The sequence below is a fragment of the Miniopterus natalensis genome, chromosome 20, assembly GCF_054644295.1.
Source record: "Miniopterus natalensis isolate mMinNat1 chromosome 20, mMinNat1.hap1, whole genome shotgun sequence".
Lineage (NCBI taxonomy): Eukaryota > Metazoa > Chordata > Mammalia > Chiroptera > Miniopteridae > Miniopterus > Miniopterus natalensis.
The window spans coordinates 15,369,620-15,387,739 of NC_142100.1; the positions used below are offsets into that span (position 1 = coordinate 15,369,620).

General features: G+C 55.8%; 2 protein-coding genes across 6 annotated transcripts; one reads left to right on the forward strand and one right to left on the reverse strand.

Moving 5' to 3' along the window:
• The first annotated feature begins 877 nt into the window (after positions 1-877).
• On the forward strand, positions 878-6,456 carry PLA2G3 (phospholipase A2 group III). Its single transcript, XM_016198559.2, has 7 exons — positions 878-1,429; positions 2,374-2,506; positions 2,761-2,895; positions 3,151-3,458; positions 4,129-4,258; positions 4,367-4,483; positions 5,098-6,456. Exons 1-7 carry the CDS (start codon positions 916-918, stop codon positions 5,267-5,269), a joined length of 1,509 nt encoding a protein of 502 aa, XP_016054045.2. The 5' UTR covers positions 878-915; the 3' UTR covers positions 5,270-6,456.
• Positions 6,457-6,530: 74 nt separating this feature from the next.
• Positions 6,531-15,501, reverse strand: INPP5J (inositol polyphosphate-5-phosphatase J). 5 transcript variants are annotated; one of them, XM_016198557.2, is made up of 13 exons: positions 15,390-15,501; positions 13,735-13,796; positions 12,156-12,272; positions 11,928-12,036; positions 11,603-11,719; positions 11,092-11,267; positions 10,571-10,682; positions 10,320-10,429; positions 9,993-10,176; positions 7,749-7,886; positions 7,512-7,589; positions 7,302-7,406; positions 6,531-7,105 (listed from the first exon to the last, which is right to left on the reverse strand). In XM_016198557.2, exons 1-13 carry the CDS (start codon positions 15,492-15,494, stop codon positions 6,599-6,601), a joined length of 1,920 nt encoding a protein of 639 aa, XP_016054043.1. In that variant the 5' UTR covers positions 15,495-15,501; the 3' UTR covers positions 6,531-6,598. The 5 variants fall into 5 exon arrangements, with proteins under 5 accessions (XP_016054043.1, XP_016054041.2, XP_087684781.1 ...); XM_016198555.2 differs by having other exon boundaries at positions 12,637-13,796; XM_087828655.1 differs by lacking the exon at positions 11,603-11,719.
• Between the last annotated feature and the right edge of the window lie 2,619 nt (positions 15,502-18,120).

Consider the following 18,120-nt stretch of genomic DNA (forward strand, 5'->3'; position numbering starts at 1 on the left):
TGCCTGCTGTGTCCCCAAGGTGGCCATAGTCCAGGGACAGAAGTGGCTGAAGCTTCAGCTTCCTGGGCCACCCTCTGTTTTTCTGGGGACCATAGTTCCTTTGAGTTCAGAGCATCAACCCTGCCCCATGTTGCTCTCAAGTCCTGCTCTGGCTGTATCTCCATGCACTGTCTATTAGACCAGGAGGGTAACTTCTGAGCTAGGCCTGTGCTTGAAGTCCCAGGAAGTGGGGAGCCCTGGGGCACTGTCCCCTGGATATGTCAAGAACCTTTCTCAAAATCAGGATTTGGGGGTGCACCCTAGGTGGCAACGGCATAGCTACCCTCTTTCCCAGAAGCCTCCCTTTCCCAGAGGTTGGGGAGGGGGGCTGTTAGTGGCCACAGTGCTCTGCCCTCACCTCTTTCACCCAATCCTGGCTGAGGCCCATGGCCCCTTGCCAGCTTCCTGGAGGCGGGGGGTGTGGCAGCCACCACTGGGGTAGAGAGATGAGGACCAGTTCTAGCAGCCTCCTCTGAGCCCCCAAATCCCCTCCCTCCCCAGGGAGATCTAGACCTCTCCTGGCCCCCACCCCTAGGGCCCAGGCTTTGGTTCCCGCAGTCCCTATCCAGGCAGTGCTGGCAGCAGGTGACTGGATGGCAATGAGAAAGGCAGGGTGAGTGGGGGTGTGGGTCTTGGCAAGTGCACTCCTCAGCCAATCAGCAGCCTGCCCAGCCGGTGGATTCAGTTACAAGCTTGAGATCACCCCATACTCCAGCCTCCTTCTACTCCTCCCAAAGCTCCATTCATTGGCCCCGCTGCACGGGGTCTGCTGGGCACTGTTTCTGTTCAGCTCTGAGCGCTGCCTCGTGGGCCCGGCCACCAGGACTAGGCGTCCCATCCTAGGGGCTTTGTCTGACTGGGCTGGGCCAGGGCGGGATGAGGCTTCTAGGAATGCTTTTGGGGGTGCTGAGCTTCCTGGGGGCTGCTCTGGGGGGCTCTTCTGCCCTCCACTGGAAAAGCACCTCCTGCCACTTGGCCAGGTCCATCCCTGGTAGTTCCTTGGGGTCCCTAAGCTTCCTGGGCAAGGATGCCCAGGGACTGGCTCTGTTCCACACCCACTGGGATGGGAACGGGAGGCTGCAGTCATGTAGCCAGCAGGATGAGCCGGAGCTCACTGCAGCCTTCAGTGCACTCTGTGCTGGTGAGATCACCCGGGACTCCTTCATCCGCACCCCTGGACCTGAGCTGCAGAGAGCCCTGGCCACCCTTCAGAGTCAGTGGGAGGCCTGCCGACCATCTGATGGGAGTCCCCAAGGAGTGAGGAGGAAGCGAGCGGCAGGGCAGAGTGGAACACCTGGCGAAGGGCACCAGCGGGGGAAGAGAGGCTGGACCATGCCTGGCACACTGTGGTGTGGAGTCGGGGACTCTGCCGGGAACTCCACGGAGCTGGGTGAGCCATGGGGTGTGGGCTGGGGGGCTGGGGTGGGGGGAGTTCAGGCTTTCATCCTGGCCTCCACTCTCCCAGGCTGTGTGTCCTTGGGGGAGTGACTTAACCACTCTGAACTTCAATGTCCTTATCTGTAAAATGAGGGTGACCATAAATTTCATCATGAGATGCTTAAATGAGGCCATAGATGGGAAAGGTCCTACTGACACCTGGGAGTCCTCATTAGTCACCACCTGAGGGAGGGGACAGGCTGGGGTGGATCCAGGGTCAGCTGAGCCAAATAACCATTTCCTACGAGGAAGCTTTATGAGCACAGAGTGTCCAGTGGAGTGGACGCTGACACCCAAAGGCCTGTGTTCAAATACCAGTTTAGCACACCCAAGCTCTCCGAACCTTAGGTTCCTCACCTGGATAATGGAAGTGACACCTCTCTAGCAGGGCTGCTGTGAGCTTGGGTGTGGGAAGTGCCGGGCACTTGGGAAATGCTCAGTAAAAGGTGCTATTGCTCAGATGGCTTTTTTGCACTCTCAGCACAGCTGTCTGTGTGTGGAGGGCTAGGGGAGGACTTGGCACCTGAGCTGGAGCAGGTTGGCATCCTGACAATGCTTTGTCATGCCAGCAACAAAGGTTGCACCCTGCCTGTCATTCCATTCCACACACATTCATGGCCTCATAGTTGTATTAGGGTGTGAGCTTGGGTCTGCCTCCAGAGTTCCTCCCAGGTAGACCTTTCCACGGTCAACGACTCCTGGGTAGGCTGCCCTGCATTTGAAGTTGCCCAACAGGCTGTGCCTGGGTGTTCTCTTTAAGCTTTGAAACCGTGAGTCCCACAGAGGGAGACTGACCGGCATGAGGCCACCAGGTCTCTGTTCTCAACATCAGGTGGGCATAGCCAGCCTGTGGTGCCCAGGACCCTGCTGAGCTGGTGCCCCCTCTACTCCCTACAGGGGTCTTCCAGGGCCCTGATCTCTGCTGCCGGGAACATGACCGCTGCCCACAGACCATCTCGCCTTTCCAGTACAACTATGGCATCCGAAACTACCGATTCCACACCATCTCTCACTGTGACTGTGATGCCAGGTTGGCAGTGGGCAGGGGCGCTGGGGTCTGGGGTGGGGTGGAGTTACTCAGTTCTTGGGTGCAGAGACTGGGATTCCAGAGCATCTTAAAGGAATCGGACAGCCTGGGACCCATTGTGCAGGTGGGAAAGCTGAAGCCTGAGTGGAGAAGAAACTCTTGGACCTCAAACCACCTGGCTGGTAGTGGCTGGGTGGGCTTGGAGAGGAGCCAGGTGGCCCTCTGTGGTCCAGGGACCTGAGTGCTGACTCTGGCAGATTCCAGCAATGCCTGCAGAACCAGCAGGACTCCATCTCAGATATCGTGGGTGTGGCTTTCTTCAATGTGCTCGAGATCCCCTGCTTTGTGCTGGAGGAGCAGGAGGCGTGCGTGGCATGGTACTGGTGGGGCGGGTATGTAGCTGCCCCATTTGAGGCCTTTCCCAGGGAGGGGGGCCGTATGTCTGTCCTCCAGGGAATGATGCTTCATCTTCTCTGCCCTCTCCTCAGGGTGGGTCCCAGGTTGCAGACCTTCCCTGGGTGCCCCACACAACCTAGTGGGATGAGGGGTGGGGCTGACAGAGCCTTGGTCTCCATGAAGATGAACCTGGGGGGCTTCTGGAAGGGGAGATTCTGAGTTACTAATTGCCATCAATTGCCACCTCCTAGGTGCAGAATGTATGGCTCCATACCTCTTGCCCGCCTCCAGCCTAAGACCCTCTACAATGCCTCCTGGAGCTCCCCAGCCATCCCCCTGACTCCTAGCCCCCAGAGCCCAGCCCCCAGCAAGCCACAACAGAAGCAGCATCCTTGGAAATGGCCACCACAGCAGGGAGGATCCCAACACCCCAGCAAAGACAATGCCACAGCTCTCCAGACCCCCATGGCCTCCCCTAGGCCTGATATGGCCTCCTCAGGCTGGTTGGAGATCACCCATCCAGGCCTTCAGAGGCAACGGGGTGCCCTAAAACCTCAGGGTGAGCTCAGAGCCTAACCTTGGGGGTTCCTGATGTGAGGAGATGTCCCCCTGGCATGTGTGGGGGCCCTGTGCTACTTCCTTTCCTGGTCCAAACTCTTCCTGGGATCTCTCAACTTCTCCCATCAAGTCACCCTGCGGCCAGAGGGATTTTCATAAGCTCCAAACTTGACAATGTCACTGCCCTCTGAGTCCCCACCATGACTCCTCTTAGTTCAACTGACAATGTCCCAACACCCAGGGACCCTCAAACATCGGTTCTGCAGATCCTACTCCTCAGTCAAAAAACTTTAGTTTCACAAACTTCATTTGGTTTCTCAAAAACAACTTGCTCTTTCCCACCTCTGGGCCTTTGCACATGCTGTTCCTTCTGCCTGGAGCTCTCTCCCCTCCTCTTCTCTCCCAGCCTAGCTCAGCAGCCTCTGCCTCCAGGAAGCCTTTTCTGATCACCCTCAGCATTCTGGACCTCTACCACTGTAGCCTGCTCTGTATGTGTGTGTGTGTGTATACCATATGTGTGACACTATGAGGGCACAAATGCACGAGATGGAAGGAGTCTGTGTGTGTGTGTGTGACTGAGCTCAGGTGCTGGTGTTTCTCCTGGATGGCAGTGGGCATCAGTGGGGCCTCCCTGGGGGACTGGGCTCCCCTTACCACCACACCGCCCCCAGTTGCCCACCAGGCCTGCCGCAGCTTCCGCCACCTGGACAAGTGTGAGCACCAGATCTGGCCCCAGGAGACCAAGTTCCAACTGCTCAATAGTGCCCGAGAGCCCCTCTTCCACTGCAACTGCACGCGCCGGTGAGGCCTGCTTGGACCCTTGGGGGTGGGCTGCCTACTGCCAGGCACTGGGAAGGAACACCTGGCTGGCAAGGCCTTGCCCCAGCCTGAGCCTGCCTCTACCCTCAGATTAGCACGATTCCTGAGGCTCCACAGCCCACCCACAGGTGCCAACATACTTTGGGAACTTCTGGGCACGACCTGCTTCAAGCTGGCCCCTCCACTGGACTGTGCTGAGAGCAAAGAGTAAGTGACAGCAGAGCCAGGAGGGATGAGTGATTTTCCTAAGGGGGTGGATTGCCTATATGCCACCTTGTGCAACTGGGCCAAGCTGATGGGGTAAGGGTCAGGACCTTTGAGTTCCATTGTCATCTGCCTACCCCCTGGTGCCTGGGTTTAGCTCTGTTGTTGGCCCGTGTGGGTTGCATCTTGACTCTGTCACTTAATTATGTAACCTGGCAAGTTGAGTCACTTCTCCATACCTCTGTTTTCTTATCTGTAAAATGGTTGTAGAAACCAAGGAAATGGTGTGTGTGATGCACACAACCTAAGGCCTGTGGGCAAGTAAAACACTTGCTTAACTCACAGTCTCATTCAATTCTGATTCTCAAAGCCAGCCCCTTGTTACTTTTTCTATTTCACAGCTGAGGAAACAGGCCAAGACTGGCCTAGGTTTCTGCAGCCAGCCAGTGGCAGAACCTGGGCCTCTGGGTGCTAGCCCAGGTTTATTCTGCCTCCTTCTAGTATAACCACCCCACCCCTGGCTCCGGCCCTGTGCCTCGGCCTCCATTCCTGTGTCCGCAGAGCAGGGTGGAATCCTTGGCAGCCATGACCGCCTGCCCCACTTTTCTCTCCCACAGCTGTTCCAAGGGCCCTAGGGCCGTCAAAGTGTCAGCTCGGCACTTGCGACGACTTCAGCAGAGGAGACTCTGGGGTACAGGCACAGATGAGAGGCAGGCATGGCCTTCAGAGTACCCAAGGTCCTCCATGTCATTCTATGACCGGTGCGTGCAACTGACCCAGGCAGCTTGAGAACCCAAAGAGCAGCAGAAATCCTGGAACCAGTGACCTCGTTCCAACTTTCACAGGCACCAGACTGGACCTTGCTCCTGGCTTTGCTGGCCCTGGGAGTCTCAGCCTTCTCTCCATGTGTTACACTGAAGCATGACATGGGCTCTTATGACAGTCAGGAGGCTGGATTGGGGAGAGGGGGCCAAGGCCCAAACACTGGACCATGTCTCCTGCTGTGCTGGGTGATCTTGGGCTGGTGACACAACCCCTCTCTGCTTGGACGTGTATTCAGGAGGTTCATTCTGATGCCCTGGGTTTGGACCTTGCCAGGGATGGGAATGGGGAGGGGGTAATTGATTGCAGCAGCCTCAGGAGGTACTAGAAGGAGGTGCATGTTAGTTCATGTTGCAACGTGAATACATGTCTCAAGGTCTTGCCCAGGGGAACCTGAGCACCTGCCTGCAGAGGCCTGAGGCAGGAGGTAGGGAATGGGAGATGCCACCAAAGTGCCTGTGTCTGAATCTGAGATGGGAGGCACTAGAGAGGGACTTCCCAACTCCCCTCATCCTGGAGGACCCCTTCTCTTAACAGCTGCTATGCTCTTCCTGGCCCAGCACCTGCCCACTCTTTCTGCCCTAAACCTAAATTCAAATCTCCCCTGTGCCTTTGAGCAAGGGACCTCCTTCCCCAACTCTGAGCTTTTGTTTCCTCCTTAAAACAAAGAGCAGTATAAACAGGACCTACCTACCTCTAGAGTTGTTGAGGATTAAGTGAACCAATGCATGGCCAGCACTTAGGACCTAGTAAATATTCCCTCCCTCCAACACACTGCCAAATCATGCTCAGGTGTCTGATTTCGAGAGGTTTATGTAACTTCTTGGAGGACTCAGTTTGCTCAACTGTGAAATGGGGCTAAGAACTACATTGAACTCAACACCACAACTCAGGGTTGTGGTGCAAATTAAAGGAGATGGCATATGTAGTGCATACAGCTGGTGCCTGGTAATTGTCAGATCTGTCGTCTTCTCCTTTAGCCCCTTTCTCTGACTACCCCCACCCCCAGACTGCTAACAAGAAGGAGTCTGGACTGAGGCTAAAGAATTTAATTCCTAATGGATGACCTCTAGGATTGCCCCTCCCCCATCCCAGATGGGGGCCTAGATAGGGCTTTGCTGATTGTCACAGTTGAGGTGCCAGGACTGAGTTTGGGGGACCCCAGTTGGCCATCCCTGGCCAGGACAGAATGGCAGGTGTGGATAAAGCTGGAGTAGCAGCAGGAGGGAGGCAGGTAGGTTTGTAGAAGATTGAGGCAGAGTGGCAGCCACCGGCATCCACCTGCCCACCCCGCCTTCAGGGCCCCAGGCCCCCTTCCTCCAACTTCTGCCGGCCCTGGGGGCTGGGAGACAGGCTGTCAGGGGTTGGGGTCTCCTGGTCAGGTTCCCAGGAGCCACCACCTCCAGGGTCTACAGTCTCCAGGCGCAAGGCAGGCAGCAAGCCCAGGCTTCGAGGCACAGATGGTGGGAAGGCCCAGGGACCAGGCAGCCCAGAGGGCCCCTCCTCACTGCTGCTCTGGATGCCTCCATCATTGCCCCTGTTGGGGGCCACACAGGGCAGGCGACGACTCTGGGGCGAGGGGCTGCGGCTGGTACCTCGGCGTTCACGGGAGGAGGGCCGTAGGGCCAGGCCTGGGAAGCGGGCCAAGCCTGGGCTGCGGCTACGGTGTCGCTTGGACTTGCCAGGGCTGGGGCTTCTGGACTTGGGTGCGAGCAGCTCCAGGGTGCTGTCATCCTCCTCATCTGAGCTGGCACCTGAGCCACCTGTGCTGCTGCTGGCCGACTCTGAGGTGGGCAGCGAGATCTGGGGGAAGGTTGGTCACTGGAGTGCTCCAATCCCCAACTGGCCACTGAGGCCTCTTGGAAACACTCCAAAACTCCTCCTCTGCAGACCCAGGGAGGTTAGGCTACTTGTAGGAGGCCCCAGAGCAGGTTGCAGAGGCTGTGGCATTTGAACAGGATCTTTTGGCACCTCTGACCCTGCAGTCTGGTCTGCTTACCTGGAAGGGCTCAGTAACGCCAATGAGGATGCTGTGGTTGTGGCTGTAATAGCCCAGGATGAAGTCTCCATGGCCTTTGGGCAGCGACTCCTCACTGAATGTCACCTGGTGGGCCCAGGGTGTAGGCCCAGGTTGGGGTCAGGGAGGTAGTCACAGAACCCCCCAAAGGCAATGGGGACTTCCTCCCCTTTCCCCCCTTCCCTTGAGTACCTGGAAGATGTTCCTGTCCACATCCTCATGTTTGGCCCAGACATAAGCCACATAGTCCTTGCAGTGGCGGAAACCCACCTGGGGTGATAGGAATCAGGGTTCTGACCACTATGGCCTGACCCCAGCAGCCTCCCTGTGTGGCATCAAATTCTGGAGAAGCAATGATCCCACCTAGGTACCCAGTTGTTCCTCCAGGCCCTTCCTTCCCCAAGTCACTGACCACCTCGCCCTTCTCACCCGGTACAAGCCGATCCAGTCCCAGGAACTACGGGCGAATACAGTTTCCATGCGGTACCTCACCACAGCCTGCTCTGGCCGCACCCACTCATCTGCCACCTCCAGCCGCACCAGTGGCATGTCATCCCTGAAGGCAAACTGCCCAGGGGCAGGAGAAAACATCAGCAGAGACCCTCTAGTATTCCATGCACCCTTGGGCCTGAGTCAGCACAAAGAGGCTGAAATAAGGGCCTTTGAAGCTACTGCAGGACAGGGAAACTGAGGCAAAACAGGTTTAGGATAAATGTCAGGCTTCCTGCCTCCCAATCCAGGGCTCTATCTACTTATAGCCTCCTTAAAGAGTGAATGAGAACACAGCTTTGAAGTTAGTAGACCATGGGTTTGGCCCTGGCTCTGTCATTGACAGGCTGCATGACTGTTGGTGAGTTTTTCAACCTCTCTGAATGCCAGGGCTTTTGTCTATAAACTTGGATGATCTTACTTAACTCTTGGAGTTTTTGGCAGATTCAATGAGATACTGTTTGTAAAACATTCCATAAACTTCCCAGTACACAGTAGGTGCTCAATTAACGATTCACCTATATGCTAGTAAGGGAGACACAATGTACTGGATATTCTGGGGCAAGCCAAACACCCCTGAGTGGACAAGAAAAGCCCTGGGGAAGAGACTGGAGACTTCAGTTCACTTCTAGGCTCTGCTACTAATTTGCTCTGTGACCTCAAGTAAGCCCCTAGCTAACACAAGACTCAGCTTGCCCATCAGTATAAAGAGGTGACTATGACCTTGTCATCAGTTCATAAAGACAATTTATAACCATGAGTACCCTCCTCCCAGGGTCACCCACAAGGGTGGGGTTGCTGGGGTGGCAGGTGGCCAGGGTATTGGTTCCAACTCTGTCCCTCAGAGGATTCAGGTGGTGCCAGCCTCAGGCTTTTGTTTGCTTCCTGTTTATCTAGTTTCAGGTTTCCCTCCCGCAGCTTCTGATCCAAACTGCTCCAGAAAAAACAGTGCATCCTCTCACTGCTCCTGGATTCCTAATAGCTGGTCTGACCAGATTTGGCTCTTGGAAATGCCCTCCAGGGCCTCGCAGGGTCAAAATTTCTGTTAACCCTGTTCTGATTGTGTTGCTTTGAATAAGAGACTTAAGTTTTCTGAGCCTCAGTTTTCCTCACCATCTTAGGACATCTTAGGGCCTACTAAGGCATTCAAAGGGATGACGTATGTAAAGTGCCCCACACAGGGCCTGGCATAATAGTAGGTGCTCAGTAGGAAATGTTTTACAAGGGACAGAGTCCTGAATGAGTAGGGAGGGTCAGGGAAGAGCATCCAAAGGAAGTGATTCTCAAGGTAAGGGTTAAACCTCACACCCAAGCCTTTTACCAAAGGTCACAGGAGGCCAGACACAGGCAGATTTTCTTTCCCAGCTGAGAATATTGGCCAATGTCCCACTGACTGACCACATGACAAAGTTACCAAGGAAAACATTCTTTGGCCTGCTGCGCACCCTCTTATCAGATCAAGAGAATCTGAGAGCTAGTCTTAAATTTCAAGGCTAGTTTCAGGGAAAGATGGAATCTACCCTGCTCTGCCATTGTGAGCCTGTGTGAGACTTGGGGCACATGCCTACCCCACTAGGGGCCTCAGTTTCCCCACAGAAAAACAGAGTTGAACTACATAGTCTCTCAGGTCCAGTTCTGACATTCTTGCATTTCTCTTTTTTTTATTTTGGCAACTAGGAAGCTCAATCCTAAACACAATGCTAAATTATAGTAACTCTTCAGAGTTTAGCTATGTATTTTTTATATCTCTACTCCCTCTCCCCATCACTACCTTACTCTTATAATGTCTGGCATATAGTATGGTGGTTAATAAATAATAAATGAATGTGAATGAATGCTGCATGGGGTTAGAGTAAACATTTTGAGTTTGCTGGTCTTATTATATATGTGAATTTTAACATAAGTTGCCCTAAACCTTTCTTGGAAGAAGGGAGTTAGAGGTTAGTGGAAAAGGCATGGACTCTGAAGCCATACTAGCCTAGGTTCATTCCTAACTTACCCTGGGCAAGTGATGCTGTGTCTCTGAGCCTCAGTTTCCTCAGGTGAAAATGGAGATCATAACCCACTCCCACTGTGCTATGAGAAAGGGGTACTGCTAAGGGCAGGTTGCAAGGGGTGGGCTGCAGAATACTAAGGTGGGCTTGGAGATGTCATGAGAAGAGGGTGAGGCCAGGCAGGACTCACATGCAGGACGAACTGGGCAGCCACAGGTTTGTGGTCACTGACTGTGTATTCCATGTGGCTTCGGTAGCTGTGCTGGGTCACCTGGAGCCGGTGACTCTGCTGTCCTGAGGGGCTGCGACCTCCACCTGGAACCTTGACCTTCCACAGGATACGGTCTGTCCAGGCTGGCTTCCGTTTTTTGGCACTGCAGTAGGCAAGCGTAGCCCGAGTTTCAGGGGCAGTGGGTCAAGGCACAGCCCTCAGCCTTGCCTCCTGCCCCTCTTCCCCATCTCCCTAATCTAGAAGAGCTCAGCCCACATCCCCTCCTCATCCCAGTACTGAGCTCACCTGGTATCATATTTATTAGTACCCACATCAAACTTGAAGGTGGGTGCAAAGTTGAGGGGCCCTTCCTGGAAGCCCTTGAGGATGGGCCAGGTGTTCTTGGCCATGTTGAGCTATGAGGGTCCAGAAAGGAAGAATTGGACAACAGCTTGGGCAGGACAGGTGAGAGCAAAGACTGTAGCCTGGGGTACAGGTGTTTCCTGAAGCACGCTCTTTGTGCTAAGGGCTTTGGGGTGCAGGCTAGGATTTGGCACCTGGTCCTTCTCCCAGAGCTGGTGGAGCTGGTTGTTGTCAATGGCATGCTTGACAAAGTGCAGGTCAAAGCTCTCGATGCGGAAGTTTAGGTCCCCGAACCAGAACACGAGACTGTTGGTGGTGGGGGGGAGGTCAGAGGGGTCCATGGGGTGGAAGAGCCCAACCCGGATCCTTCTCCAACCCATCCAACCCGACAACACTGGATGCCCCTAGTGATGATGAAGTGGCTGTGTGGCCGCAGCGGAGTAGCAGTGGGGTGTGGATCTAGAGGAAAATTAGGTTCAGACCCTCAGGAAGGCCCTGCCCCTCAGCAAAGTTCCACTGTGCAGGCTTGGGCCCCCATCCAACTTACCCGGCATTCAAGTTTCTAGGTGTAGTTTGGGTGGTGACCCACCTCCCTAGGCCCCGCCTCTCCCTACAAGGCCCACCCAGGACAGTATCAGGTTCCTTCTAGCAAGTTAGCTGACACTCTCCTTTACTAGCCCTGCCCAAGCTGCATTTGGCCCGCCCCGGCCCGTACTCGTGATCCAGGATGCCTTGTGCCCCGGGCCCCTGGAACTGCTGCAGGCTGAGGATGGTCTGGAAGTTGTCCTTGCGCTGCTCCGCCTTGTCCATGTGTGCTGGCAGGTGGCAGTTCAGGAAGCAGAGCATGTGCCCGAAGGCCGCCAGTCGCACACTCACTCCACCCTTGTTGCCCTTGGGAGGCAACATTGGGAGAGTCAAGGGCAGGTCCAGGCCAGGAGGTGAGGCACTGGGCAGGTCTTACAGCAGGGCGGGGACAGCCAGCCGGGTATGGAGGCTTGGGGAGGGGTGGGTTCTAGGAAAAGGGGCAGGGCCCTGGGACCCTGCAAGGACAGAAAGGGGGAGGGATCCAGGAAATCGTGAGAGGTAGTGGACAGGGTTGGGGTGAGGCGGGCCTCAGAGTAAGTGGTGGAGTGTGGGGAGGAGACCTTGCCAGTGCAGGGGGCCTAGGGACTAATCTATGGACCCCTTTTAGGGCTCTGTCTGCTCCCGGCCCTTGGCGGGCTCACCCAATAGCCACCCAGGCCAGTGCGCGTGCAATCGGTCTGCACGTCCCTCAGGAAGGGCAGGTGGTAGTACTTGGCGAACAGCAGCAGAATGACACCCTGCATCCGCACAGTGCTCACCTACGGCGGGAGGCGACTCGGCTGAGGGACAGGGCACAATCCCAGCTTCCCCGTCTTTGCCCTTTCCCGTCCTTAAAGTCTGCTCCCGCACCCTCCCTTCACACAGACCCAGTAACAGAGGCCCAGCAGGCCCCACAGCGAGTCAAGGCAGGTGTAGAGCCAGGAATCCAGGGGTCTCTGCCCATCCGGAGGGTGAGGGAGGCGTTACCAGCACGAAGTTGAAAGGAGCAAGTGCATCCATGAAAAGCTCGCTCCACTGATCTGTGAAGAGCGCGTCCTTGAGCCTCTTGTTGATCATGGAGTTCACTTCCTGCAACCTGGTGTGTGGGGTGAGGGGACCGTCGGGTTGAGGGACACCCTAGAAGCCCCTCCCATGGGTGAGGGTCTGCCAGGCACCAGAGGCTGGGGAGAGGGTCCGCCCACCCTGGCCCCTCACCCTATGGCGATCATGTCTGTCCTGTCACTGTCATCGCTGCCACCTCCCAGGTGGAGGAGGGATGTGACGTCGTCAGGGGGCATGGCAGTGCCCACATTCCACGTGACCACAGTGATCCTGGAGGTGCCAGTATAGGAGGGGTTACTGTGGGCACCACTCCCTCATCCTCAATCTCCCTCTCCCGTGGGGCTCTTTCTGGAGAAATAAACTGAGGCAGGTGTGGGTAAGCCCAGGGAAGGACCCACAGTGGTCCCAGTATCCCTCCTTCCAGACTCTCCCAGGGGAGATCAATTGAAGTAAAAGGTGGGCAAGTCCCTTAGGAGGGGATGCTGTCTCCTGAGGGTCCCAGAGTGGGCCCAGCACCCCCAAAGACTCTGCCTCAGGGAGGTAAACTAGAGCAGAGTAGGGCAAACCACCCTGGAAGGATGGCTAGTCTCAGAGCTCAAGCCCCCATGTCTTTCTTGGGAGAGGGCCCTCTCACCAGAAGCCAGGGTCGCTCTTGCAGGTCGGCTGAGCTGACCAAGAGGAAGGTGACGTTGGGTTGGATGTAGAAGGGGAGGTGGGGACTGGGGCTGGAACTTCTCGGGGCTGAAGGCTGGGGCTCAGGTGCCCGCCAGGCCCTGCACCCTGGGTGCCAGGCCTGGGGAGGGCCATCTCAGCGGCTGGGGTGACACAGGGGGAGCGGTTGGGAGAGCGGCTGGGGGAGCGGCTGGGAGACCGAGGTGGCTTGGGAAGAGGTGGGGGCACGGCCTGGGCTGAGGGGGCCCCTGGCCGGAAAGTGGGGGAGAGAAGTCCTGGGGAGCGGCTGCCAGGCTCTGGAAGGCCCTGGCCCACATCCAGGGGCAGTGTCTGGGGTGACCGGGGCAGGGCAGAATCCTCAGGGCTGCTGTGGAGGGCCTCGGGCCTGGCTCTGAAGGAGGGGGAGAGCCGGGGGTCTGGGGGAGATTGGATCAAAGGTGGGGAACCCGTAGGAGTGGATGCCTGGAGATGCCCTTCAGAAGGGGGGAGAGGTCTAGGGGTTGGGGCATCCCTCTGTTTAGCTGGTGTCCGTCCCACAGAGGCCGGGGCTGATGTCATGGATGCTGGAGCCAGGGTCTGTTCCTGAGAGGGCGATAGAATCGGACTGGGCATTGGGGGAGAGTTGGAGGGAGGCTGTGGGTGCTGCTCCTCAGATGCCAGGGCCAGGCTCAGGCCTAAAGTGGCCAGTGCTGGCTTGGGTTTCATGGAGGCAGGTAGTATCTGCTTCTGGTCCCTAGACATTGGAGCTAGCCTGGGCCCCAGGGTGGCTGGTGGCAGCCTCGGCGCGGCTGAGACAGACATCACCAGCTGCCCCAGGGATGTCGGAACAAGGACTGAGCCTGATGTTGTCGGAAGAGGCTTCGGCCCAGCAGAGGCAGACGTCACCAACTGGCCCACAGATGGTGGAGCCAGGCTGGAGCTGTGGCTGGCAGGAGCTGTTTTCTGCCCTCCAGGGGTAGACAGTGGAGCCAGGAGGGGTCGAGGAGATGCCAGAGCCAGTCTTGGCCCCTCTGAGGAAGGTGGCATAGCAGCACGTGGCCCCATAGGTGCCAGAGCCAGCCTTGGTTCCAGAGTTACTGGGGTTGCATTCTCCTTGGCTGGGAGCTGAAAACTTGAGTCCACCTTGTAGAGGACAAGTTAAAAACACAGGGTAACCCTAACCAGTGGCTTGGGCCCCGACTTCCATATAGACCCCAGAAGACTCCATCTAGCTAAGTAAGGTACATCTTTCCAAAGAGGTTCTTCCTAATTTCTTACTTCAATTCATCCTGCTGCAAATTAGCTTCTCTTTTGGGTGAAACAGGACACAGAACTTTATCCCCTCCCTCAAGTCTGAAACCTCTTTCAGAGATGCGGAAACTAAGACCTCTGACTAAAATGAGGCAGAGTGCAGTCTGAACCTTCCTGGCTGGCACCCACTCCCTGGCCACTCTGGAGTGTTGGGTGGCTGGAGCCAGCTTTGCTGGGCAAACTCCCTGCTGTCTCTGGTCAAGGGCTCCCCTGGTCAAGGGCTCCTGGCCTGACACCCCAGATCTGCTCTGAACATCCTAGGTCTAGACTGTTCAATACCCTTTCCTTTCTCCCAGGAACCCTCAGGTTCCTCACCAAACATTTCAAACCTTGGCCACAGCCCTGTCTTCTTCATTCATTCCCAGAACTCCATGCAGGAGCAAGAGCCTGGGCTGAGAATGGTCGTGTCTATTCCAAGCCCAGCTCTCTGTGACCTTAGGCAAGCACCTCCCTGCCCAGGGCCTCAGTTTTCCTGTCTGTAAAACAAAGGCACTTGGTGAAGGGTCTCTGGCCACACCTGGTTCCTGGGAAACCTTCATCTCACTAAGTGCATTTTCTGCATTTATGAGCCCAGCATTTGCTAGGATTCCATTTGAGCCCTGTGGAATAGTCTGTCCACCAAGTGTGATTCTAACATTCAGAACAAGTCCAGAATTCTGTTGATTCTGGTGTCACACCTCTCTATGCCCAGGTTATACCCTCTCACCCTCTTCACCTTTCCCCCCACCTTTGAGGACAAGTTAGTAGCCTCCTTTTGTCCAGCAGGTGGAGCGGGGTCACCCTATAGGACCTCCTTTTCATTCCCCATCTGTCTCTTGTTTCTTGTCCTTTGCCAGCGAGGGCAGAAGATTTACATTTGCCCTGGGGTGGCCCTATCCCTGCCTCCAGAGATGCAGTCTGTCTGCATCCCATGCCCTTCTCGGTTCAGAGAACCTGAAACTCTACCTTCACCGCCCTCCCCAAACTCAGCTCTTTAAGGCTGCATTTTGGGCATCCTCCTTGGCTCCAGGTATCCCACTATGCACCCCCACCCCCACCAACCACCACACCGCCTCCAGCACTAACAACTTAGACATCCCAGATGTCACAGTTTTAGTCTTTAGGGACAAGCCTCCTCATTTTGCATTGGCTCAGAGAGGACAAGCAACTTGTCCAAGGTCACACAGCAAAGCTGGAGCACAGCTGTGTCCCCTAACACCCAGTCCAGTGTTCTCCTGGGGGCTCCTGGAGATAGCTAACTCCATTTCTCTCTGGGTGTCCCATCACTGCCCCCTCACGCCCCAAGGTGCCCCATTCACCTATCCCTGCTCAGTGCACAGAGGAGAGTGCCAGCCCCTCAGCCAGGGGCACCAGGGTGCCTGCAGTGTGTGTGGGGGTGTGGGACCAAGGATCGGGAATGGGGAAGCTAGGCTTTAAGGGTCTTACCTTGGAGGGTGCTCCAGTTTGGAAAATCCCATGGGGCATGGGCAGGGGACCCAGGCCAGCCAGGGTCCCTGGCCTCCTGCTGCCACTGCTGCTGTGGCCCTCCATGTCTGCAGCCCCTGGCAGCCCGGGCTCCCTCAGGCTCTGGCTCTAGCTCCTCCGCTCCCGGGAACCAGTGATGTCATCAGCCGTTTCAACCTGCTGAGAATTTAAAGGCACAGGCACCCACTTCCCAACCTAGAGGTGGCCAGGGCAAGGTGGCCTCAGCCCTGGGAACCCTTCAACCTGACTGCTAAAGTTGGAACAGTCATGGGGGTGTGGGGAAGTGTGCCCGTTAGCTTGGCATGGGTCCCACCTGGCAGCATGGAGTAAGCGGTGTGTCTGTACCCTTCCATTCCCCCCCCCCCCACACACACACCAGTAGGCCTGGCAGGTCCTTGCTCGAGGGAGGGGCATCGACACACCTGAGGGTAAAGTAGAGACAAATAACTCAGAGGTCAGCACCCTCTTCAGGGCCTCAGGGACACCTGAGTCCCTACCCTGCTCCTGTGACCTTCCTGGTGTCCTGCCAGCTCAGGACTTGCCTTGGCCCCCACCCTTGACCCATTTTCAGGCCTTGGTGCCCGCTCCCTGCCGGGCTCTATCCCTCTCATCCCAGAGCCAGACACTCAGGCTCCAGCTACTAGAGTCCTTTCTCATCTCAGTCTCAGCACTGGCCCCTCCTCTTCTGCAGACACATCCCTGACTGTCCTAGGACGTCCCCACAGCCAGGCCCATCCCAGCCCAGTTCCTCTCAACTTTCTTTTCTCCTGAACTCAGTGAGTGTGGCTCGAGAGGGGGACATATTCAAGGTCACCTAGTAAGCTGGGGAGGATTCCTGAGCTTCAGTGGGGAAAGGGAGCGCCCTCAGTGACCCAAAACCAGTACGAGCCAATTGAGGTATCTGGAGGAAGGGAACCTGGGTGGAAAAGAATGGGGGAATGGACTGGCAGGAGGGTCCTGGGAGCTCCTTTGGCCAGAACCTAGCACAGGACTTGGGTCTCCAACAGGCCTAGGGAAGTGTTTGTTGAATGAATGAACAAATGGATGAATGAGAAGAGTGAATGAGTGACAAGGTTCGGGAATGTCTATGGGCCCCCTGCTTCTTTCGCTTCCCTGTTCTCATCTGTATCTGCTAAGCAGTCCCTGAAATCCCAAATCTTCCAGAATTGCTGGATTGCTTAGAGTGATCCTAGTTTAGGAGGAAAATGTTCAGTTTTGTGCCCAGAGCTCCCTGTTAGTCAACCATCATCTCTGCATTCTCATAGGCCTGTGTGGTTCCCTACTTGAAAGTCATGTGGACAGATTACTTTCTGTCCCAGGATGGGCTTTTCACTTCTGCTTGGCTGTCCTTGGGTCTTAGTCTGTGTTTCTGGGTCAGCAACTCTGAGAAGATGGAATTTGCAGAGGGGGAGATCCAGATCATATCAGGGCCCTGGGGTAGAAAGATTTTTAGATGGTGAGGGTGGAGGTCATGATGGTGGTGGTGGGGTAGGTAATTGTAGTGGTGGAGATGATGATTTATGTAATTATGATGATGGAAGTGCAAGGCTGACAGATGGAAGAGGTAGTGGAGCTCATGGTGATGGCAATGGAGGAGGTGGCAACAGAGGCACAGGTGGTGGTGGTGGTAGAGGTAGTAGAATGAAGGGGTGGTGGTGATGGTGATGAGGGTGATCGGAAAAGTGTAGGAGAGATGGGGCAGAAGAGGTGATGGGATGTTATATTGATGCAAGAGGAGGTGGTGGTGGAGTTGGAGGTGATGGTGGTGGTGGCAAGGAAGGTGAGAGTAGACATGGTGGTGGTGTGCAGGCCACAGAAGGGAAAGGATAATTTGAACTTACCCTGTCCAGCCCTCTGACTCCTTATTTTATGGATGGGGAAAACTGAGACTCCCCCCCCCACCCCCCCGCCAGAGTACCAGGCTTCTGATGCAACCCAGGTCCCCTGGGATCTGTTGTCAGGCTCAGCCATGGGGGCTGGGACAAGGGCATCAATGCCCTTAGGATGCCACGCAAATGTCATGCAAATGAGCATGCAGAAGGCTCCTGTGCCCTAGCTGGGCAGCCCAGGATTTCCCCTTCCTGAACTCAGACTCTGCAGGAAGCTTTCTGGCCCTGTTACTGACTAACTGGGAAAGGTCGCTTAGATTCCTGATTTGTGTAAGGGAGATGAGAACAGTTCATACCTCCTAAGGTTGCTGTGAAAATTCAACAAGATGGTACATACGGAGTGTTTCGCACAGAGCCTCAGTAAGTTCTCAGTAAGAGTAGATACTCTGGAGTTCTCATCATCAATACCATCATCATTACTATTTCCAATCTGCCCATTTGGTGGATGCTGAAACTGAGGCCCAGTGTAGTTGTATCCCTGAAGGGAAGGGGAAGGGACTCTGAGACCCAGACATGGCCTTACCAGGGGAAGAAGGTGGGGGGCGGACCTCAGCTGAGAAGGGAGCGGGGGTAAGAGCTATATTTGAGCTCCTGGTGTGATGACTAAGGGGGTTGATAACAGGCTCTGGGGCTCAGGGCGTCAGGCTGGGGGCAGCTGCCAGGGAGAACCGCCCCCCTGATGCACAGAGCTGGCTCCCTCCCTTCCCTCACTCCAGGGGGTGGGGTATGTACTGAGCCACAGAGTACAGCTTGTCCAGCCTCCTTCTGGAAACTTAGTGCTAACCTTCAGGCTGTTTGGGTCA

Excerpts from the sequence above, each read along its gene's own strand:
- PLA2G3 (XM_016198559.2), top strand. The coding sequence starts at position 916 with ATGAGGCTTCTAGGAATGCTTTTGGGGGTGCTGAGCTTCCTGGGGGCT. Across the intron at positions 1,430-2,373 it reads CGGGAACTCCACGGAGCTGG|GGGTCTTCCAGGGCCCTGAT; the intron begins GTGAGCCATGGG and ends TACTCCCTACAG. Across the intron at positions 2,896-3,150 it reads GCATGGTACTGGTGGGGCGG|GTGCAGAATGTATGGCTCCA; the intron begins GTATGTAGCTGC and ends GCCACCTCCTAG.
- INPP5J (XM_016198555.2), bottom strand. The coding sequence starts at position 15,494 with ATGGAGGGCCACAGCAGCAGTGGCAGCAGGAGGCCAGGGACCCTGGCT. Across the intron at positions 13,797-15,389 it reads AAACTGGAGCACCCTCCAAG|GTGGACTCAAGTTTTCAGCT; the intron begins GTAAGACCCTTA and ends GTCCTCTACAAG. Across the intron at positions 11,268-11,602 it reads CTGGCCTGGGTGGCTATTGG|GGCAACAAGGGTGGAGTGAG; the intron begins GTGAGCCCGCCA and ends TTGCCTCCCAAG.